This window comes from Vigna unguiculata, chromosome 6, assembly GCF_037176805.1.
Source record: "Vigna unguiculata cultivar grain cowpea cultivar isolate G323 ecotype 2 chromosome 6, ASM3717680v1, whole genome shotgun sequence".
Lineage (NCBI taxonomy): Eukaryota > Viridiplantae > Streptophyta > Magnoliopsida > Fabales > Fabaceae > Vigna > Vigna unguiculata.
Genome location: NC_140797.1, coordinates 47,636,197 through 47,662,561, shown reverse-complemented (window position 1 = coordinate 47,662,561; position 26,365 = coordinate 47,636,197). Strand labels below are relative to the sequence as shown.

At 33.4% G+C, this 26,365-nt stretch overlaps 2 protein-coding genes across 5 annotated transcripts; both read right to left on the bottom strand.

The window, feature by feature from the left end:
- Positions 1–1,237: 1,237 nt before the first annotated feature.
- LOC114188021 (uncharacterized) lies at positions 1,238–5,569 on the bottom strand. Of its 4 annotated transcripts, XM_028076503.2 has the most exons (7): positions 5,552–5,566; positions 5,208–5,368; positions 4,938–5,020; positions 3,044–4,379; positions 2,201–2,467; positions 1,837–1,992; positions 1,238–1,685 (listed from the first exon to the last, which is right to left on the bottom strand). In XM_028076503.2, the coding sequence occupies exons 4-7, from the start codon at positions 4,370–4,372 to the stop codon at positions 1,566–1,568; spliced, it is 1,872 nt and encodes a 623-aa protein (XP_027932304.1). In that variant the 5' UTR covers positions 4,373–4,379; positions 4,938–5,020; positions 5,208–5,368; positions 5,552–5,566; the 3' UTR covers positions 1,238–1,565. The 4 variants fall into 4 exon arrangements, with proteins under 4 accessions (XP_027932304.1, XP_027932306.1, XP_027932303.1 ...); XM_028076505.2 differs by lacking the exon at positions 4,938–5,020 and having other exon boundaries at positions 5,552–5,569; XM_028076502.2 differs by lacking the exon at positions 5,552–5,566 and having other exon boundaries at positions 5,208–5,402.
- Positions 5,570–18,647: 13,078 nt separating this feature from the next.
- On the bottom strand, positions 18,648–20,217 carry LOC114187495 (transcription factor MYB102-like). The gene is made up of 3 exons (XM_028075755.2): positions 19,983–20,217; positions 19,756–19,885; positions 18,648–19,669 (listed from the first exon to the last, which is right to left on the bottom strand). Exons 1-3 carry the CDS (start codon positions 20,113–20,115, stop codon positions 18,820–18,822), a joined length of 1,113 nt encoding a protein of 370 aa, XP_027931556.1. The 5' UTR covers positions 20,116–20,217; the 3' UTR covers positions 18,648–18,819.
- Between the last annotated feature and the right edge of the window lie 6,148 nt (positions 20,218–26,365).

Here is a 26,365-nt window from a genome sequence, read left to right as displayed (position 1 = left end):
CATGGAGTGGATTTAATCCAAATCTGTTTTTAGGTTCTAATTAATTAGATTTGGATTCCGCATTTTCAAACGTTGTTTAATGGGTGTCTCGTTGTGGTTATCAAGTTCATATCACTTCGTAACTAGCTTTCGCATGGTGGGGGTGCTGTTCTAGACAATTGCTAGACAATTGCCTGTTCCAAACAGATTTTTCCGTAAGGTTTAAATTTAAAAGCATTACAAATTTTTAATTTTTTTTTTCATATCTTTTAAATAATTGAGATTTAGTAGTCACTATATTAGGATTCTTCACTCTTTCTTTCTAATGTGATTTGCGGGCACCAGAATCATTCTTCCTAGTCAAAATTTTCTATATATTTTTATTGAATATGAAGTATGATTTAGATAATTTAGCAATCTTATATAAATTGTACTATATAGTAAGAATATGTTAGTATTATTCTCTCTTTCCCATACGATTTGAAGGCAATAACTTTAAAGGGTGCGATAGTTGATTTATGTTTATCGGTGTAATTTAATAGTCGTTAACCATTTTTTATACATTTTTATTATTAATTTAACCGGAATGTGTACTAGTGTAAAATTTTTTACACTGTCATAACTAAAAACTATCAACTTTAATAATAATTGTTTTAAAAGATGACAGATATGAAATTCTTGTACTGATGACATGAAAAATTTATTATTTATTATATGGTAAAATTTATCCTTTTAAACAATCGTGAAAATTACCCAGTTGTAAAAAGTATATTGAAAAAGCATGTTGAAAAGATTTCCCAATAATTAAAATGCCTCCGATGGTGTATCATCAGTGTTTTCCTTTTTTCGTTAAGTTTGATCGCCATATTTGTCTTAGTTATAGCTGCAGCAAGTAAATGAAAATCGTGTATTTACACTTTCCAGTAAATAAATAAAGTTGCGATGCTCTGTTACATAGTTGAGGGTTTAGAAAGAAAATTAAAATAAACCAGGATTTAGTACAAGAGAAAACTTGTAATACATAGCAATCATGATTTCGGAAAATAAACTACGTATTTTTTTTTATAAATGTTATTTTCTAATATATGAATTAAACAAAAAGAAATTATACTTTTCTCAAACCACCGATTCCCTTATAAAGGAGATATTGTCATTGCATCATATGTTTCTCTACTATTAAAATAAAATCGCAACAAAAATGCGAAGAATTAAAAAAATGACTGTACTTGCTAAAAGAAAGTTTACATAGAACTACTACTAAGAAAATAAGAAATTAGTTATTTGAGTATCAACTAGCCATTTAAGACCAGCTTTTTGTTCATTTCACTTTAATAAGAAATATGCAGAGGGCATTAAACGTATATTCACCGTTTTATTACTTCTACTTCCACTCTTCTGGTAAACTATGATGCTCACAACAAAAATAACTTGGTAATTAACCAAGATGAATACAGGGGATAAACTTTCAAAAATTAAAATAAAACAAAAAAATGTGGGAGAGCCATCAAGACAGATGTGTTTGTTTAGGGTTTTATGTTAGTCAAAATTGTTTCTCAAGAGCCTCAACAAAGAAAGAAACTTCCTCCTCAAGGGGCCATGAGTCCGTCAATTGTGTAAGAAAGAGATTTTGCCCAATCAGCTCTAAGTAACAGCGTCTGCAGTGTCTGCATCACATTGTAACCAGGATCAAGCTTTCGCTGCCAACCCTACAAATTAAAAAAGGTGAATCACATCAGCAAACAGAAATAGTATATGGGAAAGGAATAAGTATTATCTATCTTCTTCCTTGGCTGTATCAGTACATGTATATTTATCACACTATTTAGAGAACACAATAAAATGAAGAAAAGCAATTACCTCAAGAACCAAGGTTGTCACCATGACAGTACAAACATTGCCATCAATATTAACTCTGTGACGCCTAACTTTCTCAAGTAATTGCTCCATGCACTCCGCAGGATGAACCAGGTCACCTTCTGGGGTGCCCCAAAAAGTAAACGATTCTTCCACTTCCTGTTAGAAGACAAATTACAGACATCGTCTAACATGGTTCAAGAAAATAAAATCCATTTCTCTCCAGAAAATAAAGCAATCAAACAATAACCAATGTCAATCGTTCCATGCAAAACTATAGTAGAATAAATTATTTAACATTCGGAGTCAATAAACCAGAAAGCACAATCCATGTAACATATGCTTGGACAGTTGAAGACAAGAGTACCTCAATGAAGGCATCAGGATTTGGACAGTTTTGTTGCTTTGACAAGTTGAGGGCACATTCTGCAGCAGTCCGACCATCTCGGCGCGCAACAGCTTTAAAAAATTCCAGTAAATTTATTCTATCACTACCAGAGAGTTCGGCAGTCATGCCCACATCAAGGAAAACTACATGAGGCTTTGATTTGAAGAGCCGTTTTCGCGACTTGCTCTGACCCACTCGAACAAGGATATTTCCAGGATGCATGTCAGCATGAATGAAGTTGTCCACCTGAAAGAAGACATTGCAATGTCTTGGAAGCTAAAACTTTATGATCTTCAAGTTTAAAACTGTTACCAGAAGTCAAATTTCTTTTCGTTCAAACTAAGGATTAGAAGATGCATGATATGATTATTATTATCAACAGATCTAAGATGTTCATTCAAAAACCAAACTATTATTTTGGACAAAAGAAAATTCAGTATGACTGATAAGGCAAAGAAAACTCAATAAATAATTACAAAGTAGATCTAAACAACCAGGGCCATGTAAACATCACCATACTTTATGAATATCCAACAAAGAAACCCTCTAAAGCTAATCTGTAATGATCTGAAAAACCAGTTTATCACACAGTAAAAACAGTTTCTAGAAAGAGTAGATAATTATTAAAAGACATGGTTTGCGATTGTTATTATAAATGAAAACAAGCAATACATCAAGTCATGTGAAATTTGAGATCGTCAGTCGTGATGACTTATGCTTTATGGTGCAAAACAAATAAAGTATCCGCAAAATAAACAAATAAAGTATCCCTATATACAAGTAAGTAGTGGCACAAAAAACTGCAAATCAGAGATACTTTACCAGAAGCATTTTCAGAAGTGCGTGAGTCCCAATATGAGCAAGAGAAGATTTAAGCCGTTCATGTCCTTGAAGATCATCAACATAATACGCGACACTCTCACCCTTCTCATATGTTTCTACCAAAACAGCGGGGTGCACTAGTGGATAGACAGGCTTGGGGAAAGAAACATCCTTCCATCTACGGAAATTATAAATAAAGCGACTCAAATGGGCAGCTTCCCTCGCAAGGTCAACTTGAGACATCATGAAAACTGCAAATTGTTGTACACTCTCATCTAATCTTAACCAATTAAGGGCAGGAATGAATTTTGAAACTTTTGCCACCAAATTAATGATAGCAAAATCCCGCCTGATTGACTCTCCCACACCAGGATGTCTAACCTTTACCGCAACCACCAGTGGCTTTGCTTGCTGACCAGGATAACGATATTTTAAAGAAGCACGGTGCACTTGAGCGATGCTTCCAGATGCTACAGGAAGTTCTTCAAAATTGTCAAAAATTTCAGAAATTTTTCGACCGAATGCTTTTTCTATAGTTTTCTTTGTGTAGCTGAAACTATGCTCTGGAGCTTTAGTATGAAGTTCCGAAAGCTTAGTGCATAAATCTCGAGGAAAGAGATCAGGCCGCGTAGCTGCCCACTGACCCCATTTTATGAATGCTGGCCCTGATTTTTCTAGTGTGCGATGAACAACATGGAGCCACAGTTTCCTAAACTTTGGTCCAAAACTATCTGCAAATGGTGCCATCACAATGCTAGGAGAGAATAATATTGCTAGATAGAGTGCCCTCACTAATAAGATAAGTCCTTCAACTATTATGAATGTAAATGTAAACATGTAATTATACCCATCTTGTGCACGCATGTACAAAGCATTCTGTGATGGGTACCGTTCTGCATCTGCCCAATTTCGCTGTGCAAATGCAAGCTCTCCACTTGTAAATGCCAAAATACCAGGAACTAACAGATAAGAACGAGCTAAAGCCAAGCTCACTGCCTGCGCAATCATATTTACGGTAGGTGTAGCATCACCACTGGAACAATACTTTCTGTACAGCCTTTTTAAAGCAATCTGAGAATCATGTGTGACTGTATTGCTTGCTGAGGCTACAGAAAACTTCCTAAAAGAACAGCATTTATGAAAGGCTTCCCTTGTCCCATGCCACAAGAATGCACTGCGTGCTTCACCAGGAAACTTATATTGCACGTACAACCGGCAGTGGTGGATATTCGGTCCAACTGCGACAATTGGCCCATTTTTACTCGCTTCCAGGTATCTGCTATTGTGAGTACGAACAGATCGAAAAGCTCTCCTTATATTTCTAAGCATCAAATATCTGCAAAGTGAAAAACAATAACCATGTCAACTACAATAAAGCAATACTTTGATCACATGATTCAAGTATATTTCAGGTTATCCCATCCATAAATATTGTACACAAGTAAACCGTTACTTGGAAATGCTCCCTACAATGACTTATCTTCACTCATGATCATAATAGGTATAGACGTAGATGAGCACTAAAGTTTACATCCATCCCCCCGAGCGGCATAAAGGGGATGAAAAGGTTGATCCCGCATATAATATGTCCCACTATTTGTTCCTCACTTTTTGGAGTTCCAATTTATTCCTAGTTTGCCTGTATTACCTCTCCTTTCCACTCTGTTACAGCCCGCTTTAAAACAACTACACATTTTCTCACACCATCCAAGAAGGGAACTTAATTGAGTTAGACATTATAATTAGAAGGTAAGAACTGTCGTTTCTAACATTTTCCATTGATTAGATCTCTACCTTTTGAAGGCAATTACATATAAATACAGGTCAGAGATGAACCAATAGCCATGAAATAACAGCACCCAGATGGCTGGAGAATGAACGAATAGACCCTTACAATTTTTTTGGTGCAACAGAATGAAAGGATCAAGGATTCCTACTGAAACTCCAGATGCATTCCCCACATGAGAGATCCTGAGTCTAAAATTCAACCCGGAAAGAAAAACGACGAAGATTGTTTCGTTTAATCAAAGAAACAGAGCAGCGTGTAGAGAACGGCCATGAAATAAATATAGCAGGAAATAAAAAATTGAAATCACCTAAATGCAGAGGCGAAGGAAAACAGAGAGAGAAGATGAGGGAAGTAAAAAGTTGAAGAAAAAGGAACCTGCGAAGGAAGAGATCATGCTATGGTGGTTTGATGAAGATGATGAAACGGAACGGAAGGAATGAAAGAAGCGATGCTATTAAGGAGGTGTGTGAGGTGAGGCTGAGAACACAGAACACGTCTTTCCTTGACTGAGGCCGTCTCAACCAATGGAACAAACCCTAAACACCCATTAAATTCATTTCAATCCCAACATGGAAAACAAATCCATCTTTTCTCACAAATATTTCCTCAAATAATAACCATAATATCACACCAAATTCAAAACAATAATAAATTAATAAATTATTTCTATGCTATTAATTAATGATTTTAAATATTTTCAATAATCCGTTGTGTAATACCTTCGATAATATCAGTGGTCAGTTCTTTTGTGCGATCTGTGTAGAAAAAATCATGTTGAAATGTAGCTCAAATACTATTCTAGGAATAAACTAAACTTAACCCAAAAGATGAATAAACAAAATAGTCGTTTCCTTCCTTAACGAACCTTCTAGAATCAATTGTCTATTTTCTATGCCTATATTCCTGTTTATCAAATGTGGTAAAAAGATTTATGACTAACTTCTAGAAACAAACACGAGAAAATTTCTGACCAACTTAAGACGTATTAAAAATATTTTCAATCTGACTTAATATTTCCTTGTATTGTATGTAAATTTTTTTTATGAAAATATTTAGTATTTACTATAAATAAATTTCAACATATTTTATGTCAATTTTATTGTAGAATTTCTCCAGTGTATATAAATATATATACGAGAATTTTTCCTTACTCGGTTTATCTCTATCCCAGAGCTTTATGTATGACTCAAAAAATGTATTTATCAATAGGCATAAAATAATTAACTGAAAATATCAAAAACATAATGATTTTCTTAAATTAGACAAAATTAAAACCAAGGGATGATAAAAAAAAAACTCTTGAGATAATTTTTTTTAAATGAAACAAGCATTAAAAGTGCATATTTAAAATAGAATAATTATAAATTTTAGAATATGCATTGAGTTAAGTATAGAATTTTATTTTATTATTTTGTCTAATATACTTAACTCGAAAATATTAGAATATCAGACGTTAAGGTTATTAATTAAGATCAAAATTATCTTATGTTTCCAAAATTACAATATTATATTGATAAAATATTTTTGAATATAAAAGATATTTATACATAATTATGAAAATATAATTATGTAATTTTTGAACATTTAAAAAAATATAATTACTGTTGCGAATTAAATTTATTTACTTAAGATGAATATGCAAAAACATTGCTATATAACTTTATTTCGATTTAATTTATTATTATTATTATTTATATCCTAGTATTAGCACAAGTTGTCATTATTTAATTTATGTTTACTTTTTTACGAAACCCACCTCATTCCACACACTTTCCAATTTCTCTTTAGTTTAAACAATTTTCATTTGAATAATTAATGACAGCAAGTGAGAACAATGTACCCACATTTAGCACCTTTGCTTGAAAGCAACACGAGTGTTGTGATGAAAGGGAACGTGTCAAATTTTAGGGCACAACAAAAAAGAGAAAAGTGCCTTAATTAGGGTGATTTAACATAAAAACATTTATTAATATTATTATGGCGGTGTGATTTTATAGGATTATGTAATTATAAAATATTTTTCATCCAAGTCCATTTTTAGAAAAATTATGAAAATAAGAATTTCACGGTAAATATGTTTCTCACAGGATTGCTGGATTCAAAGTGCTAGCTGTATATATGAAATTGTTGATTTCTCATTAAAATTCGAGTTCACTTGGAGTGCTGATTTTTGGATTTACTTATTTAGAGTAGGAAAAGTTAAAATAAGATTCTTTTATTATTGTTGAAATTAGGTTTTTATGGGTAATATTTATTAGGAGACCATTTTTAATCTTTATTTCAGAAAGTTTTTTGCCAAATAATTACTGATTTTGTATAAAATAATATTATTGAAATACTATATAAAAAAAGCTGTGAAGAATTGTGTTTATTATTCATGGAATTACATGAGAACTCAGCATTGTCTCTATTGGTTGAAAACATAGAAGAATAAATAACCTAAGGAAGACATATTGAGGAAACTAGTATTAATGCATTTTTAATACTTTAGAGTGGTAATGACTCAATCCCAAAAAATGTGAATGTTTGATTTTACACTGTATCAAGCACACCAAAAATTCACAATGAATATTTAAATTGAAATTATTTTAAATATCTTTTTTTTCACTTAAAAATTGATAAAAAAAAAATCAGATTTGAAAAACTAAAGCAAAGACTTGTGTGGTTAAAGAGCCATGCACGTCACCATTCACACCAGTTCACTTCTGCTGCCACCCTCATTAATATACATCAATAATTCATGCTCTTCATAAATACTTTTATTAAAATATCTACAATGTTTTCTTCTCAATTACGTCATGATATATAAGTAACTCTCACAAACGATTCATTATTACAAAATTAACTTACGTTCACACATCTTAATAAAGCATTATTATTTTTAAATGTTTCTTAGAATTGATAATAGGGTTATTTTAAAAACAAATTAATGAATCATTAATCACCAATCTTTGTTGTTTTTGTCGCTTCATTTTCTAATTTCCTTATAAGGAGTAGAGGAAGTTCTATAAGGAAGAGTAAAAGTGTTTTTCGCAAAAAAAATCACGTCACACGTGATTGAATAACAGGCATGGATGAGGATTAATGTATATTCTCATAAATGGGAACAACAGTCTTATAGTTAGAATTGTCAAAATGGGTTGAAATTCGTGAGCTAACCTGGTTTATGGGTTTGGACCGAGTTGAGTTGAAATTTTTTTACAAATTTCCGGCTATTTAGAATCCGGCTCATCCGGGTTGAACCCGTAGTGAGCCGGGTTGGCTCACCAACCCGCAGATAAAAGAGTCACACAAGTGTTTTTATCTTTTTTTATTAAGTTGGACTTTATATTTGGGTCATGTTAAGTTATTTTTTTATCCAACACATAAATAATTTGTATTTTTTTTATTTTGGTTTGTATTTGGATTGTATTAAAGTTTATTTAGACTTTAATTAGAATTACAATTTAGTTTTGACTGAACAAAAAAATAAAAAATAATATATATTTTTTAATTAATTGAACTCGTGAGCTAACCCATTTAACCCGCTAACCCGTGGTGGGCCGGACCGGATTCAAATTTTTTTGGCTCGCTAAAAAGTGAGACGAGTTGGATTGTCTCACTAAATCATCAATCCATGATGGGTCAAGTCGGGTCGAACCGAGTTACCCGTTTTGACAGCTCTACCTATCGTTAAAGCTTTTATTTCTTAAAGAATTTTAAGCTACTAACACTGTTATCCAAACACAGTATTATCACAGACTAGGTGCAACTTATGGATCATACACGGCCAAAATAGCCCAGCCCAATAAATGGGTTGCAACGTATAATCCAATTTTAAATTCGTTGCCTCTTCAATACTATATTCAATACACATTTTTAATTTAAGATTTTGATTTGAGTACGTAACTACTAGAGAGGTGAATAAGTCAGCCCGTCTTGAGCCCACATTTCTGTATGTAGGCCCATAGATATAAATGGGCCATTTAGTTTGAGCCCACCTTTTATATTGATTTTTGTTAAAAAATAAAGATGAACACAACAATTAAATAACTAAAAAGTAAGGTAAAAAAGAGGATGGTTGGAATGGGAGAAACATTTGTTTATTAAATGAGAGAAAAGTTAATGAATACGTACGGATAAAAATATTAAGAACGTGTAATAGACATAGCAGAAAGAATGAGGCCATTATCCATTGGATTTTTTTTTAATCTATAATTATAACATATAAGTTAATCTTATGCACTTTAATTTTGCCAGTGCGCTATTTTAAATTAAAAACCCTGGTCTCAAGAAGAGAGAAAAATATTAGAAGAGAAAAGAAGAGAAAAATACGATATATAGAAAACACAAAGTGAGTACGTATTGGAATGAAAGTAAAAAAATTAGAGTCAAACGATTGCAGTGGACCTTAACAGTGATGAAAGTCTTTTTCTAATAATTTAGGAAGCATTGAACCCATTTTTGTTTTAAGTTTGATAATGATTAGTGGTAGAGAAATTACGTGACACTTGTAGTTATGTGGAGACTACAGACCTAATTACAGCCATCTTAACCTAATATTATGGACAAATTTTATGAGTGGAATCACATCACTGAGCTATTTATTGACTAATCAAACACTGCATTCTCTAATTTCTGCTGACCTTCTTGCTCTGAGGAGAGTTGGTCCATCCAATAGCCAATTCATTCAACTTCTTTTCTCCGCCCACAGTTTTTCAATATATCTTCTGATCGGTCACTGCCATTAACATCCATGGCGTTGAAAACTGCACTTCAACCTTCAATTATATTTTTCCAGAAGCTTTTCATTTTCTAATGGGTCACATCTCACGGGAATAAATCACCTATATATAAGTTTCTTTTCGTCTTTAATTTGTTGGGCAGAAATAAATATATACCGGGACTTCAATGTTCATATATTATTACACTTTAATGTCATTGTTGAAATATTAAGTGAGAGAAAGATTGCCACTATCCACAGTAGAGACACGTTTTATTGATAAGCATCTTACAAATCATGTTTAATCTATTTCACACCATTTTCAATGCAGTATAAAAAAAATCAACGAGGAATTTGCGTTAAATAAAGCTACGCTGTAGATCAAAGTAAGCGTTGTTTTTGGACGCCGACATTAAAAGATGTCTGAATATGTCAAGGAAATGGATAGACGTTGCAAATAATTATTCTGAGTAATTTAAAAGGTAGAGATAAGATAAAAAGAAGAAAATGGAAGTGAAGCGAAGCGATGACAATAAGACATGGATCCACTTTAAGTGTTTACTTATTCAAAATCTTTGAAGTTGGAAACAGTTTTTCTTTGGTCGGTCGAGAGAGAAAGCGAGAGTCGCAGTGGCAAATACATAGGCGCGAGTCAAAGACTAGGCCATAATAACCAATATCCTTTCCTTAATAATCTAAAACAGATGGACATACATGTCTCTATTGTAGGACACGTTCTGAACCCTTTTGCTTAACGACAAATGCGACTTCGTGTGCACACACACCTAGTTGTCTACAAAGTCAATCATTTTTGTGTGACGTAAACGTGACGAACATGTTACATGCGTACGGGAAAACAAGGGTAATCAGTAACCCAAACTTATGAACCTTCATTATTAACGAGTGAGACAAAGAAAGCTATCATCTTAGATAAACAACTTAAGATGGTGACTTAGCAGCTTACCATACCTATTTAATGCAGAATTATGCTTCAAAGATAGTGTGTGGTCGAAAGCTTGGCGTTGACCAAAAAATGTCCAACTTTCCTGCTTCCATAGTCATCCCAGCCACCCAATATGATGTGATGAATAATAATGCATCTGTTCTTACACAATGCCTTCAAATGATTCGTGATTGTAGCAGGTCTAAATGATTGAGTGTTCCATATTAATTATATTACCAAGTAGTTTCAATTTTTCCATGTTAGTTTTGTGTGTTTAAAAGACAAAAAATTGTGGGAAGACAGAAATTTAGGACTTGGTGGTGAGTATTATGAAGGATTATTAGAGCATGTGGCAGAAAGCATGTAGAGGCAATTCCCAGTTATATAGAGACGGGTCAATGTTGAGGAGTAGGACCAGGTTTTTGTTTGCTTCTGATTCTGAGTAGTTCTGTTAATATGCTTTGATGAAAAAGGCACATGCAGTTCAAATATATATATGGATCGTACTTTCTACATAAACGATAATTGTGGAATACACGTAATTTAGAAATTCTACATAAACGTACCTAACACCTGTACAACCCTCATTTGCTTCCAACACCTCAATTCTTGTTGGGTATTGGGCTCCCTTCCTATGTGGAGAAAAGGCCCAAAATTTGAGAAGCCCATGTCTCACTTAAACCTAGTGGAGAGGAGGCTATAAAATAAAGAGAGAGGCAGAACAATAGAGTCAGAATACACTGAAAGCCCTAACACATAGAGGGAGAGGTAGAGGGAAAATTCTGTTCACGTTTTTCATAGAGCTGTCGCAGTAAATTCGGCGCTGCGGATTCGTTCACCGTTGGATCGGGCTGAAATTTTTACAGCAGGTTCGGAACTCATTGCTCTTCATTCTGACCGGTCGGATCTTTGATACGAGGTCTGAGTTGGGAGATATTAATTTCGCACTGCAGCAGTGATTTGTAGAGGTTTTCCTCTCTTGTTCTTCTCTATTTGAAAGCTTTGTTGCTTTGTTATTTGGTTGGGTGTTGGCACTAATTTGTGCTATTGATTAAGACTCTTTTGTACTCTTGTTGATCATAGTGAAGCTATTTCTTTGGTCTGGACGACTCGTGGTTTTTACCCTTGATTTGAGGGGTTTTCCACGTTAAAAATCTTGGTGCCTTTATTTGTGCTTTTGGTGGTTTATTATTGCTGCTCTTTGATTATTGCTCCTCATAGATTCTTGCAAGTTAGGGGAAATTATATCCGCTGCATTCTCTGGTATATTGTTTGTTATTGTTTTCCCCATCAGAGTGGTATCAGAGCTCTTGGTTGGGCTATATTTACTTGCTTGAATGATGGAGGCAAATGCAAAGATGGTTGCTTTGAATGGTACAAATTATCATTTGTGGAAGGGCAAGATGAAAGATTTATTATTTGTCAAGAAATTGCATCTTCCGGTCTTTGCTACACAGAAGCCAGATTCTATGTCTGAAGAAGAATGGGACTTTGAGCACCAACAGGTATGTGGTTTTATTCGGCAATATGTTGAAGATAATGTTTATAATCATATTGCTAATGAGACACATGCCAGAGCTTTGTGGGAGAAGATTGAGTCTTTGTATGCTTCTAAGTCGGGCAATAATAAATTGTATTTGTTAAATTGCTTGATGAATTTGAGGTACAGGGAGAATTCTTCTATTTCTGATCACTTAAATGAGTTTCAAGGGCTCCTAGATCAATTGTCAGGAATGGGCATAAAGTTTGATGACGAAGTTATGGGATTATGGTTGCTTAATACTCTACCAGAGTCTTGGGAGGTATTTCGGGTTTCAATTACGAACTCTGCCTCGAATGGTGTTGTTTCTTTTCAGATGGCAAAGAGCGGTGCTCTTAATGAAGAGATGAGAAGGAAGGCACATGGTTCTTCATCTCAGTCTGAGATGCTTGTTACAGAAGCTAGGGGGAGAAGTCAGAAAAAGGAACATAAAGGTGGTAGAGAGAAGAGTAGGAGCAAGTCCAAGTCAAGATACAAGAATTTAGAGTGCCATTTTTGTCATAAAACTGGACACATTCAGAAATACTGTTTTAAGTGGAAAAAGGAGAACAAAGACAAGAAGGGCAAACAGAGAGAGAATGATCATGATGATGATGATCGTGTCACTACTGCTACAGATGGTGATCTTGTTCTTCTTCGTGACTTTGAGTCCGTTAATCTTGTATCTGATGAGAGCATGTGGATTATTGATAGTGGTGCTACACTGCATGTTACACCTAGGAAGGAGTTCTTCACATCTTACACTTCTGGTGATTTTGGAGTGTTGAAGATGGGTAATGATGGTGAGTCTAAAGTGATTGGTGTTGGTGATGTTTGCCTGCAAACCAACATGGGAGTGCAGTTGTTGCTTAAAGGAGTCAAACATGCTCCGGATGTCCGTTTTAATTTAATCTCTGTGCAGTTGCTTGATGATTGTGGTTATGACAATCACTTTGGTTCTAGTAAATGGAAGCTCACTAAAGGTAACTTGGTTATGGCCAGAGGGGAGAAACAATCTAAATTGTATTGGACTAAAGCTTTGGTTGCTAAAGACAGTGTGAATGCTATGTATATGGAGGCATCTTTGTGGCACCGGAGGCTTGGTCATATAAGTGAGAAAGGGCTTAACTGCTTAGCTAAAAAGGATGTGCTTATGGGATTGAGAAATGCAGAATTGGAGAAATGTTCTCATTGCATGGCTGGTAAACAAACCAGAGTATCTTTTAAGAAGCATCCACCCTCAAGGAAGTCAGAATTACTTGAATTGGTGCATTCTGACGTTTGTGGCCCATTAAAGGTAAAGTCATTTAGTGGTGCAGTTTACTTTGTTACTTTTATTGATGATTGTTCCAGGAAGCTATGGGTCTATGCTCTTCAGCGGAAAGGTCAAGTACTTGAAAAGTTCAAGGAATTTCATGCTATGGTTGAGAGGCAATCAGGCAAGAAGCTGAAATGCATCCGTAGTGATAATGGTGGTGAGTACCGTGGACCTTTTGATGTTTATTGCAGGCAGCATGGTATTAGACACGAGAAGACTCCTCCTAAAACTCCTCAGTTGAATGGTCTAGCGGAGAGGATGAACAGGACCTTGGTTGAAAGGGTTACATGTATGCTTTCAGAAGCAAAGTTGCCTAAGCACTTTTGGGGAGAGGCATTGCTTGCAGCTGTGCATGTTATTAATCTCAGTCCCGCAGTTGCTTTGAATATTGAGGTGCCAGACAAAATTTGGTTTGGTAAGAATGTTAGATATGATCATTTGCGTGTCTTTGGTTGCAGGGCATTTGTTCATGTTCCTAAGGATGAAAGATCCAAGTTAGATAAAAAGACAAGGCAATGTATCTTTATTGGCTATGGTGAGGATGAATTTGGCTACAGGTTTTATGATCCTGTTGAGAAGAAGCTTGTTAGAAGCCGTGATGTACAATTCATGGAAGATCAGACCATTGAAGACATTGATAAGGTGAAGAAGACCACACCCGAGAAAGACAGTAATCTCACTGATGGTAATCCGATGAGGTTGCCCGCTCACAATTTGGAGAATGTTGAAACGGAAGCTCAAGACAATGAGCAACATGGTGATGTTGATGATCAACAGTTTGGAAGTGGAGTAGAGGTTCCAATTGATGATGCTCAAGAGGAACATGATGATGATGACGATCTTGGTGATATACCTGAATCACCTCAAGTCCAACTCAGGAGGTCTAATAGACAAAAACAACCTTCTACAAGGTATTCCTGTGATGAGTACATAACCTTGACTGACGGTGGAGAACCTGAGTGTTTTGAAGAGGCTTTGGATAGTGAAGAGAAGAAACAGTGGCTGGATGCAATGCAAGATGAGATGAAATCTTTGCATGATAATCACACTTACGACTTGGTGAAATTGCCTAAGGGCAAAAGGGCATTGGAAACTAGGTGGATTTTCAGGGTGAAACAAGATTCAAATTCTACGCTTCCAAGGTACAAGGCCAGATTAGTGGTGAAAGGTTTCAGACAGAAAAAGGGTGTTGATTTCAATGAGATTTTCTCACCTGTGGTGAAAATGTCATCCATCAGAACTGTGCTAAGTTTAGCTGCTACTCTTGATTTGGAGGTTGAGCAGATGGATGTGAAGACAGCTTTCCTTCATGGTAATTTGGAGGAAGAGATATACATGAAGCAACCTGATGGTTTTCTTGTTAAAGGCAAGGAAGATTATGTGTGTAGACTAAGAAAGAGTCTATACGGTTTGAAGCAGGCTCCAAGGCAGTGGTATAAGAAGTTTGAGTCTTTTATGTGTGAGCAGGGTTACATGAAGACTACTTCTGATCATTGTGTCTTTGTTAAAAGTTTTTCTAATGATGACTTTATTATCCTGTTATTATATGTTGATGACATGCTTATTGTTGGAAAAGATATTTCCAAAATTGACAGGTTAAAGAAGACACTTGGCGAGTCTTTTGCCATGAAAGACTTGGGAGCTGCTAAAAGGATTCTTGGCATACATATCTCACGTGATAGGAGAGAAAAGAAGATTTATCTATCACAAGAGCAATACATTAGGAAGGTGTTGCAGAGATTCCAGATGGAAAATGCTAAAGCTGTGAGTACTCCTCTTGCTACTCATTTTAAACTGAGTGTTAAACAGAGTCCTTCAAATGAAGTTGAGAAGACCAATATGAGTAGAGTTCCTTATGCATCTGCGGTGGGCAGTTTGATGTATGCGATGGTGTGTACAAGACCAGATATTGCACATGCTGTTGGTACAGTTAGTCGTTTTTTGTCAAACCCAGGTAGAGAGCATTGGAATGCTGTGAAATGGATTTTGAGGTATCTTCATGGTACAGTTGATATGAAGCTTTGTTTTGGAGGTGATAAACCTACTTTGATGGGTTACTCAGACTCAGATTTGGCTGGGGATATTGATTCCAGAAAGTCCACTTCGGGCTATTTGATAAAGTTTGCAGGGGGAGCTGTGGCTTGGCAATCAAGACTACAAAGGTGTGTAGCGTTGTCTACTACAGAAGCAGAGTTCATTGCTATTACTGAAGCATGCAAGGAGGTGTTATGGTTGAAGAAATTCTTGCAGGAGCTTGGTTTTAGGCAAGATAACTATTCATTGTTTGTTGATAGCCAAAGTGCTATCCATCTTGGTAAGAATCCAACTTTTCATTCTAGATCCAAACATATTGATGTGAGGTATCATTGGATACGTGATGCTTTGGATGCTAAGTTGTTGGAGTTGAAAAAGGTTCATACAGATGATAATGGTGCTGATATGATGACTAAAGCATTGCCAAGAGGAAAGTTTGAAGTTTGTTGTGAGATCGCCGGTTTGGCGGTTATCTCCACATAGTTGTGAGGGGGAGATTTGTTGGGTATTGGGCTCCCTTCCTATGTGGAGAAAAGGCCCAAAATTTGAGAAGCCCATGTCTCACTTAAACCTAGTGGAGAGGAGGCTATAAAATAAAGAGAGAGGCAGAACAATAGAGTCAGAATACACTGAAAGCCCTAACACATAGAGGGAGAGGTAGAGGGAAAATTCTGTTCACGTTTTTCATAGAGCTGTCGCAGTAAATTCGGCGCTGCGGATTCGTTCACCGTTGGATCGGGCTGAAATTTTTACAGCAGGTTCGGAACTCATTGCTCTTCATTCTGACCGGTCGGATCTTTGATACGAGGTCTGAGTTGGGAGATATTAATTTCGCACTGCAGCAGTGATTTGTAGAGGTTTTCCTCTCTTGTTCTTCTCTATTTGAAAGCTTTGTTGCTTTGTTATTTGGTTGGGTGTTGGCACTAATTTGTGCTATTGATTAAGACTCTTTTGTACTCTTGTTGATCATAGTGAAGCTATTTCTTTGGTCTGGACGACTCGTGGTTTTTACCCTTGATTTGAGGGGTTTTCCACGTTAAAAATCTTGGTGCCTTTATTTGTGCTTTTGGTGGTTTATTATTGCTGCTCTTTGATTATTGCTCCTCATAGATTCTTGCAAGTTAGGGGAAATTATATCCGCTGCATTCTCTGGTATATTGTTTGTTATTGTTTTCCCCATCAATTCTGGATCAGTAGACTTTAGTAATAACTTCCATCTCTTATGATAATGAAGATAGAGACTTTATGTTTTTTGGAGTTTTCATGCAATTTTGCTCTATCATTTTCTCAATTTACTTCTTATTTCTCTGTCTTAATTTTTATTTATTTAGATCGTCACTTCCGCTGAAAGCAAATTTTATTTATCTTTTTAGCTGTTATTTTGTATTGGGTGCTTTTAATTTATTTAATAATAATCGTAGTTATTATTAGTATTAAGATTTGGAAATACTTATACGTTATTGATGAGATTCTTTCTTTAAATTTAAATTTAAAAATATCAATTCAACAATAGCATTACTTCTTGTCTCTCTTTTTTTTTTCCGTTAAATTGATTTCCTTAGTTAGTTTGTTATTTTAATTTATTTTAGACAGTATAAAGCTTTGAGCTTGAATTGCTTAAGTTAATATTTAATTTAAATATAAATATAAATATTTACAGTCAAACAAAATTACATGTATTTGGTATCTTATCTACGTTGGTTGATATAGCAGATAATAATAGGTGAGTACGTAATTTAACTGTGTAAAATTGTTTTAATTTGTAAATTATGTTGAATTATTATTCAGTATGAATGTAGTAAATTTAATAATTTAAAATTTAAGATCATGCATTTTGAGAGTTTATCTCCCTTTCTTTCTCTATCGTATTTGTTGCGGATTGCACAATTGTCCTGAGGTCACGAATTTGATTTCTGATGGATAATTGTTAAGGAAGAGATTGTTACGAGTTGTACAATTGTCCTGTGATTGAGACCTTGCGACCTTGTTGTGGGAGGAGATTGTTGTATATGACATCAATTATTCTGTGGCGGTAGGTCGGATTATAATCAGATCGTGACGTTTAGACGGTTACATTTCTAAGTAAATAGAATTACACCCTGACTAATAATTATAACTTTTGACCTAATGAAAAGCGTATAAATCCCCAAAGATCGGTAAGAACTTTAAAGATTGTTTTTCAGAATTTTCTTTTCAGTTTTGATTAAAATTTTGAAATATCCGATTTCAACATTTTATTTATATTATGTCAAATTTTTTAATCTATTAAACTTTAGATTGATTCGTTCTGCCATGCCAATCTGCAACAGCAGCGTACCTTTTCAACTCAATCATCACCACATTATTGCACGCAACCCACTTCGGTTTAGTAACGGCGTTCCGGGTTCAAACGAAATAACCGGTTCAGCGAAACCTGAACCGCTGCCCTCCTTCATAATTGAACCCACGTGTCCCAAATGCTGACGCAATTAATAGTAGTGAACAGTAAACCAATAATTATTAATGGTAGCGCTCTCATAAAATAATAATACAAAAATAAAAAAGACACAGCACAAGAGGCACGGCTTGTGATTTCAAACGAAAAAAGCAACATCGTGGGCCCGCATGTTGCGGTGTCACCGACGTTGCACGAACACGTGCCCCATTTGTCTGTATAAGTCAATGCTTCTCTAAGATCCAATTACCCATAATCCCCATGCAAATCGTACTATTACTTATCCATTACAGGTGTTCAGGACACGTGTCATTCGCACGTGTTCCGGCGTGCCGTCTCCGGTCACCTCGCCAGAATCTTGGACTCACTGTCGGGATATCTGAAACCTAATTTTCCCTTCCTCCTCGGTCTTTCCTTCCCAAAGATTTCCTCATCTCACTGCATTTTTTTTTATTTAATTATTTCTATTTGTGGGTATAATTTCTAATTGGAGAAAGCCCCATCCAAGCATCACAAACACTCAGCGTACGATTGCAAAGGGAAGTTTATATATAAAATGTGATAGTGCTAATATTTTGTATTCAAGTAGTTGTTCTACCCAAACAATATTGAATATTATGTTAAGCATGCAGCTGACAAAAGACATGTACACTCCTTAGATTTGGCTTTTCTGGCTATTGTACAGTATCTGCTTGCTGAAGTGTTGGAGTGATATAGTTGTTTTTAATTAAGCACTTTTTTCTTGAAGTAACGTCTAATCTATAGAGGGAAAGCAGACATGCATACATAGCAATAATAGAAACTCGTATAACTTAAAAAATAGATATGACGTTGGTACTTGCTAATAAAGTCAAAGCTAGCTCAATTAAGAAATTTAAACTGTCAATCAATAATAAAAATTAGGAAAATGTTACAGGAATCAACACCACGGATCCGTATCAAGGTTCCCAGAAAAACAATTTGGGGGACATGTGATAAAATCAATCGACGTTTTAGTTGATTTAATTAATCGTTGATGATCTGTGTATCTGATCACATTACATGAACTCATTCACATCTAAAATATCTGGGATTTCAAATTTCAACATGCTGCTACTGTCATAGCTCTGGTCTCTCTCGTCTTCTGTGTTGCTCCCGTTGATTATCGTGGAGTTTGAATTCAACGGTGTGGGGCTTGGCGAAGAAGCGAAGCTGAACTTCTGATTGCTGTTATTGGAAAGGAAAGTGGAAGGTTCGGACAAGGGGGGATACACGAGATTTTGAGCATCAGAAGTACTATAATAATTATAGCTTGATAACTGAGGGACATAGTCATCTGTTAAAGTGCTTAAAGCAACCCCATCTTTGTGCCAATCACTTATAATTTGATCATCATGAGAATGTTGTTGGTAAGTGAAGTCTGTGAAACTTGATGATGGGTATGGGTCCACATTATGGGGCTCAACCAACTGTGGTTGAGAGAGAGGCAATGAAACACAAGGGGTGCCGAACACGGTGGTGCTGCATGCAGGCACCTCTTGAACTGGATCTTGAAATTGTGCCAGGTGTGGAACATGATTCTGAACTTGTGGATCGCAGAGCTGGTTCTGTTGACCCTTGGGAGCACACATTTCAAGGTGTTTGTGTTGCTGTGAGGAGGAGAAGAGCGAAGAAGCCAACCTTAAAAGCTCGGGGTTCACCATAGACTGCTGCATGCCAAGGAGCATTTGTGATGAACCGTAGAAAGATGCGTTTAGAATGGAAGAGATGTCCAATAGATCAAGTCGAGGACTGTGTGTGACAGGGTCAATTCCCATCCTCAGAAGCCTTTTTCTAATGTGTGTGTTCCAATAGTTCTTGATTTCATTGTCTGTTCTTCCTGGTAAGCGAGAAGCAATAGCAGACCACCTACATAATCCAGTAAGAATACTGATATGAGTCTACGCAGCTAGCTATGTTTCAGAAGAAACGTTAAAAATATTTAAGGAACTCACTTGTTGCCGAGAATGCTGTGTAGCTGAATTATTGTCTCTTCCTCTTCAAACGAAAACCGACCTCGCTTTATATCTGGTCGGAGATAGTTTGTCCAACGAAGACGGCAACTCTTTCCACATCTCTGCAACCCTATTCAATAAATAACACAAAACTCATCGGTTAAATAAAAAAACAAAACCATTTATTTAAATGCAGTTATTTCATTTTGTTTAATTTGGTAACATACCAGCATTCTTTGGGAGTGTCCTCCAGTTGCCATATCCATGTTTCTGAATGTAATCAATGAGTTTCTGATCCTCCTCGGTGGTCCATGGTCCTTTCTTGAGGCCATTCTTTTCACAACAAGGTGCTCTCCCCATTAGGTTGTGTGTAAGGTGAATGGTTGAAGGTGACGAGAGAGAGAGAGAAAGAAAAAAATGGAGTTATGATAGTAGGGTCCGTAGTGGAGGTAGTAGTAGTTTTGTGGTATAAATAGGAAGAAAGTGAAGATTAAGAAAGAAGGGAAGTCAAATTGATTCGGTGCCGTCCTCCTGTTATCCCTCTGGGCATTGGCTACGTGTCTCATCTAATCTATGAATTTTTCTTAATCTATTTTTACGTACGTTTGATGTTGAAGTTTGAGTTTAATTACATAAACTTGTAACACTATTGCATTAACTGGATTATGATTTGAAAAGTAAATAGATCTGTGTTTGTGAATGTAAAATTGTATTAAAAAAGTGATTAAGATTAGGATGGAGTGAAGTGTGAAGGCATGATTTTGCGGGGGTGTGATCCCTGAAACTTTCTGGATTGATATTAGCTGTAACGAAAAGGAGACGCCACGTGGGCGTGTGTGTTTGTATTACAGGGAATACACGGCGTTGGTTTTCTTCTTTTATCCATGCATACATATAACTTTTCTTTTCTTCCTTTTCCCTAAAGCAAGCCTTTTATGTTGAATGCTATTAGCTTATCTGGAATACACATACATACATATACATCTTTCTCATTAATTGGTCTTCTTCTATTCACCACTTTCATCTCTAGCTGCAAACCATCACCTGCATCACACTCTCATTGGATAAAGTACTTATTTGTTTTCAACTTCTTCACTGTATAAAAAGTGTAATTCATCTTATTTCTACACACATGCTTTTTTTTTTTATCACATAATATGGGTCGGTTTATTTGTCTTTATTTTAAAAAAACGTGTTTTAATAAAATAAGCTAATTTTATTTTTGTGTTTATCAAATTAAAAAAATGGTAAAATATTATTGTGAAGTGGACGTTAATATAAATACGAGAAATACGCATATACCTCCCTCTCTTTCATTTTGATCATATCCTTCATTGCATCGTGCCTTTCATGAATAGCTTATAAAAATGATTGAAAGTGTTATATTTATATTTCTTAGACAACAATATCTGAAGAAACTTATTAAAAATGTAAAAAAAGGACAAATAAAAATGAAAGTCATTTGATGAAGCAAGTACTGTTATAGTCAGCATCTTAAATAAATGTGTGTACATAATAAATGCAAAGAAGGTTGAGGATGAGCATTTAATATACACCGTGGCAATAATAGAGTTCGGTGTTGCCTTAATTTAAAATACTATATACTGCTCCCAAACATTTATTAGGCATGATATGGGATAAGATCTATTTTATTATTTTAATTTTTTCTGAAAAAGTACCTTTCTTTTCTTATTTTCTTCCGTTTTTACTCTATATATGTTGCACCTCTTATCACCCACCCTCCGCAATACGTCATCGTTCTGATACTGTTTTCTCTGAAAATCGATATTTTATTTATTTATTTATTTACAAGTGATCATTTATAATATTATTAATTTGCTTATTTTCTCCTTTGTTGTCAAAGTGAAGTTTGAAAAGTTTATTGACTTGTGCTTATGATAGTGGCACAGTTTCTAATCCAAACTACTAATTTCAATTCATTTCAGTTTCTCAGCTGCTGAAGCTATTCAAGTCACATGCAAAGCTTACTTTTTTATGAAAAGAGAAGCCATCTTTGACGGTAGAATGCTGCGTTTTTCATCCCAACAACACCATAATTATTATAACTCAATTATTGATTAATTTAAAAAAAAACGTAATAAAAGCATCATTATTCGTTAATATATTTTATAGTTTAAGTGGGGACAGAAAAAAAATTTAAAGAGAGTTATTATCTCTGTCGAATTTATGTGTGTGGGACGTAAACCTATGATTGGCTAAAGTTTAATATATTTTTTTGTTATTATTGTAGTGAATCTCATTGACAAGAGACATTCACCAACAAAGAGTTTAAGATCGTTCCCTATGTTGAAACATACAATAAAACTCTGCAAGTGAAAAAGAAAATACCTTAACCTTTTAAAAAATACAAGTCTTTTAACAGATTTAACAAGAGAGATTATGAAATGGTAAACATTAATGCATGTGTTTTTAAATAGAGTTTTGAGTCCCTCAAAAGATTATTTAATTTCAATCTTAACATTTATGTGTACATCCTGGTCTTGATTTTTTAATATATAAAAAAAACTTACATTTTTATTATTCCAAAGAAATAATAAAAAAATTAAAAGACACTGTGTATTATAAGTTTAGTAATGGCATTAAAAAAAATTGGGATGATGATGGTAAAATAACTCCAAATTACTCACTCGGTGGCTTAAAACAACAATTTTGATAACAGGCGTTAGCAAAAGTTGTTTATCTAATGATCGAGGCAAAGTGACGTAAGATTTGGTAACAGTGTCGTCAAAAAATTATGAGATCAAATATTCGTTGAATTTTAAGAGATATATTCGTTGCACAAAAATTAATCTTCACCTGAACGAGGATTTACATTCCACGAATTTTAAGATATAAGGTTAAATTATCCTATAAATATATAAGTTTTATGTTATAAGTGCGAGGTATGATGTAATATATATATTTTACATGAAAAGTATAAAATTAAATAAATACACATTAAAGATTTAAAGTGATTATTATATATTTATGAATATTAAAAAAAAATAGAACATGTGAGAAAATTTCAAAGTATTTTTTCAAAAAAATATTACAAACGCTTTTATTATATACAATTGTATCTAAGATTCTATAATCAAAAGAATATATTTATTGAGTTGATGATAACACTCATATTAACTTTTTATTTTTATAATATTTAACGTTGGATTTTAGTCTTAATATTTTTATAACTAAGTCGAATTAAAAGTTTATTTAAGACAATATCAAAATATGTTTTAATTAAGTTAGTTGGTTTACTATATTAGTAGCTACTTAAATGTTATAAACTTTCCACAAATATTCAGTTTTCTATCTTAGATATTCAGTCACCTATTTAAAGAATATATTAAATTGATTGAAAATAAATTTAAATTACGACTTATTATGTAGTTGTAAGTTTTTACCTAGTTACCTTTTTTTATGATTGCATTATTCTTAAACTGTTATACGCATGTTGAAATATTATTTTTAAATTATAATTTTTTTTCTCACAAACATTATACGGAAATCTCCAATATGATAATTAATTTTAGTGACAAAAATAATTAGTTGCTAGTAATCAATTTAGATACTAATTTATAAAACTAATTAGTTACCATAAATTTTCATATGTATGGAATTTTTCTTGCAAATTTGTTAAAAGAATTTACAAGAAAATACCTTTTTATGTTTATTTTTCTAAAATTTTTGATTGGTTGGTAATTCTTTCGTGGGTAATTATTTTTTAAAAAAATAAAAAATTTGTAAATATTTCTTACCAAATTTATTGCGAAAAGTGTTTTATACAAAATATTTTGCAAGAAAATTAGTAGCAATTTTTTGTAATTTTTTTCACAACAAAATTTGTAAGTATTTTCTATAAAAAAGATTTCAAAAGAAAATTGGTAGCAAATATGAATTTTTTTAGTAGTGATACTAAAATAGTTACGATTATGAATAAAGAAATTATAATTGATTTATAAATTGGTCTCTAACATTAGATACCAAAACATATACTACCAAAGAAATTAATTAGTGACAAAATTAGAAACTAATTATTTTGGTAGCTAAATCCCAAATAATTAATTCTAGAAACCAATTTACAAATTAATATAAATTTCTATTGACTATTTTTATAATCAATAATTTTTAATTTTATAAATTAATATCTAAATTAATTATTAATAATAACTAATTATTTTTAAGTAATAAAATTGGTTACGTACCGAAATATCACTATCTTAAAATGAGAGCGATAGAGGAGGGAAAAATGAAAGAAAAGAAAAAGAGAGATGAAATGGTTTTCAAAAAACCAACAAATTTCAAGTCAACGAACCTACAGGAGTTTATGCACGATCAAAAATAAAGTATAATAGAGGAGTTCCATAATTGAAATATAATTATTTTTTATCAAAACTTTTATAACAAATAAATAAGTAAAAAAAGGCCAGTAATAATAAAATTAATTAATTAGATTTATTTTCTTTTAAAGTTTGAAAACCGTATCTTGAGATAGAGAAAATATAATTCACGTAAAAATTTAAACATTAAAAACATTTTAATCCTAAATAAAATAATATCATTATAATAAGTTTCTCATGTTATGTCTCTTTAATTAAACAATTTTCATATGAAAAATCATACATTGATTTTATATATTTTATACAATCTTTTGACCGAATAATATAATATTATTTTATTCTAAAACACAATTGTAACCGAAATAAGTTATTATTATTATTTTTAACACGGTAGTTGTTAAAAGTACAATTTTATTGTGTTTTTTTTTTTTCCATTTCAGTCTTAATACTACAAAATTATTAAAAATCTAAAACCTAAATATAAGTCGAAAATCTCACATTAAATCAAAATAGAAAATTTATTAGTAATATAGAAAAAACAAAGCTCACGACCTACATTTTATAGTACTTGTCTTTCTCTTAAAAAATTATATGATATTCCACAATAGTTACTTTTTTTTTTTCATATCCCCACATAAAACAATCTTCTGAATATAATCCAGGAGATTATCCAGTAATAATTAAGATTATTTGAATTCAATCATAGTTTAACAATATTTTAAATACGGGCAGCATTTACCCTTTTCATCACATTCTCCTCTTTCACCTAATACACGTAAAATATATATAAAAGTGATGTTGTTCGTACATGTTTGCTGGAAAGAAAAAAATGATGATGAACAAAATGGTTTGATGGATATTGATAGTTTTGTTTTTAGCCATAGTTTTCAAGATGCATGAATGGAAAACATGGTAAGGTGTGAAATTACCATTGGTTTCTAAGAATACTTTGTCTTCAAATGGTCTCACCCAACTCTGCCTAATGCCAACAAAGCTACAAAGTCAAACGTTAATTTAATCTTCCACTCAGATTTCTTTCCCGTTATGTTTTCTTTAACATTTCTCCAATCACACAGCCACCATTTTTTTAAACCTAACTCTTCTCTTTTTGGAAACAGTTTATCTCCCTCGAGAAAATGTTCAAGCTTTCGTATTAAACTATTCTTAAACATCTCACAGTGTGGGAGCCATTGCTAAATTATGCATACGTTTATTAATTCAAACCTAACTTCTCTGCAATCTACAAAAGATTATGATACGTTGATCAAGTTTTCGTGCTTCATGACATGCAACGAAATCATCACATACTTTATTCAAAAATTTATTAAACGCATCAACTGTGTCCAATTTATTCGGTTCCCTTTTTGTGGCATGCATAGACATATATGGTTGTTTAATAATTTGCATCCACAAGAAGGTGTCCACGTGTAGAGAAGATGCATTCGCGTACAGAAATTTGGTGACTGCTGTCTGAGAATTTGCTAATTATTTGTTATGAGCTGTTCAATAGCTTCAACAAACTTTGAAAATTATTTTTTGGTTTGAAGGCATTATTTTTGCAGATACGAGATCCGAAGCTTGCGCAGATAAAGAGGTAATGAATAAGAATTTTTAATTAGCATAGGAAGCTAAGAGGTTTATTATCCAGTGTAAATAATTGATTAGGATGAGATATGATTGGCAGAAGATAAGCAGTAGTGAGAAAATGGTAGTATGCTATAAATAACACCTGCCCTTTCATGGAGCTCGAGAACTTTCTTCCATGGATTAGGGTTTTTAATATATAAAACCTTCTATAAATTATTATAATCAAATAGGTACGTAGTAGCAGTGAATGGTTGAAGATAAAGTAATTGTTCAAAGTCGTCGACTATATATTAAATCAATTTATAATATATATAAATGGATATAAATTTTACTTCTCATATCATATAATTTTGTAAGGAAGGTTAAATTAGATATCATAGTTAGTATATTATTTCATCACTATTAAAATCTAATTTATATATCTATATATCTGAAAAATAAAATGAGATCAAACTTTAATTCAACGTCTACAGACTACGATTTTGAATGAAAATTGTACGTACCACAATTTGTAATGAGGTACATACCTAAAAGAACCCTTCTGGTCAAACATATACCTAGGTAGTTAGGTGTATATAAAGCATTGCAAGGTAATAATTTTTCCTCTCAAATAAACGGTTTGTCATCTACAAATAATTTCGAATGTAAATTTTATACATTAATCAACAAAAAAATTACAAGGA

Excerpts from the sequence above, each read along its gene's own strand:
- LOC114188021 (XM_028076505.2), bottom strand. The coding sequence starts at position 4,372 with ATGCTTAGAAATATAAGGAGAGCTTTTCGATCTGTTCGTACTCACAAT. Across the intron at positions 2,468-3,043 it reads CACTTCTGAAAATGCTTCTG|GTGGACAACTTCATTCATGC; the intron begins GTAAAGTATCTC and ends GTCTTCTTTCAG. Across the intron at positions 1,993-2,200 it reads ATCCTGATGCCTTCATTGAG|GAAGTGGAAGAATCGTTTAC; the intron begins GTACTCTTGTCT and ends GTCTTCTAACAG.
- LOC114187495 (XM_028075755.2), bottom strand. The coding sequence starts at position 20,115 with ATGGGGAGAGCACCTTGTTGTGAAAAGAATGGCCTCAAGAAAGGACCA. Across the intron at positions 19,886-19,982 it reads GACACTCCCAAAGAATGCTG|GGTTGCAGAGATGTGGAAAG; the intron begins GTATGTTACCAA and ends TTTATTGAATAG. Across the intron at positions 19,670-19,755 it reads CACAGCATTCTCGGCAACAA|GTGGTCTGCTATTGCTTCTC; the intron begins GTGAGTTCCTTA and ends TGGATTATGTAG.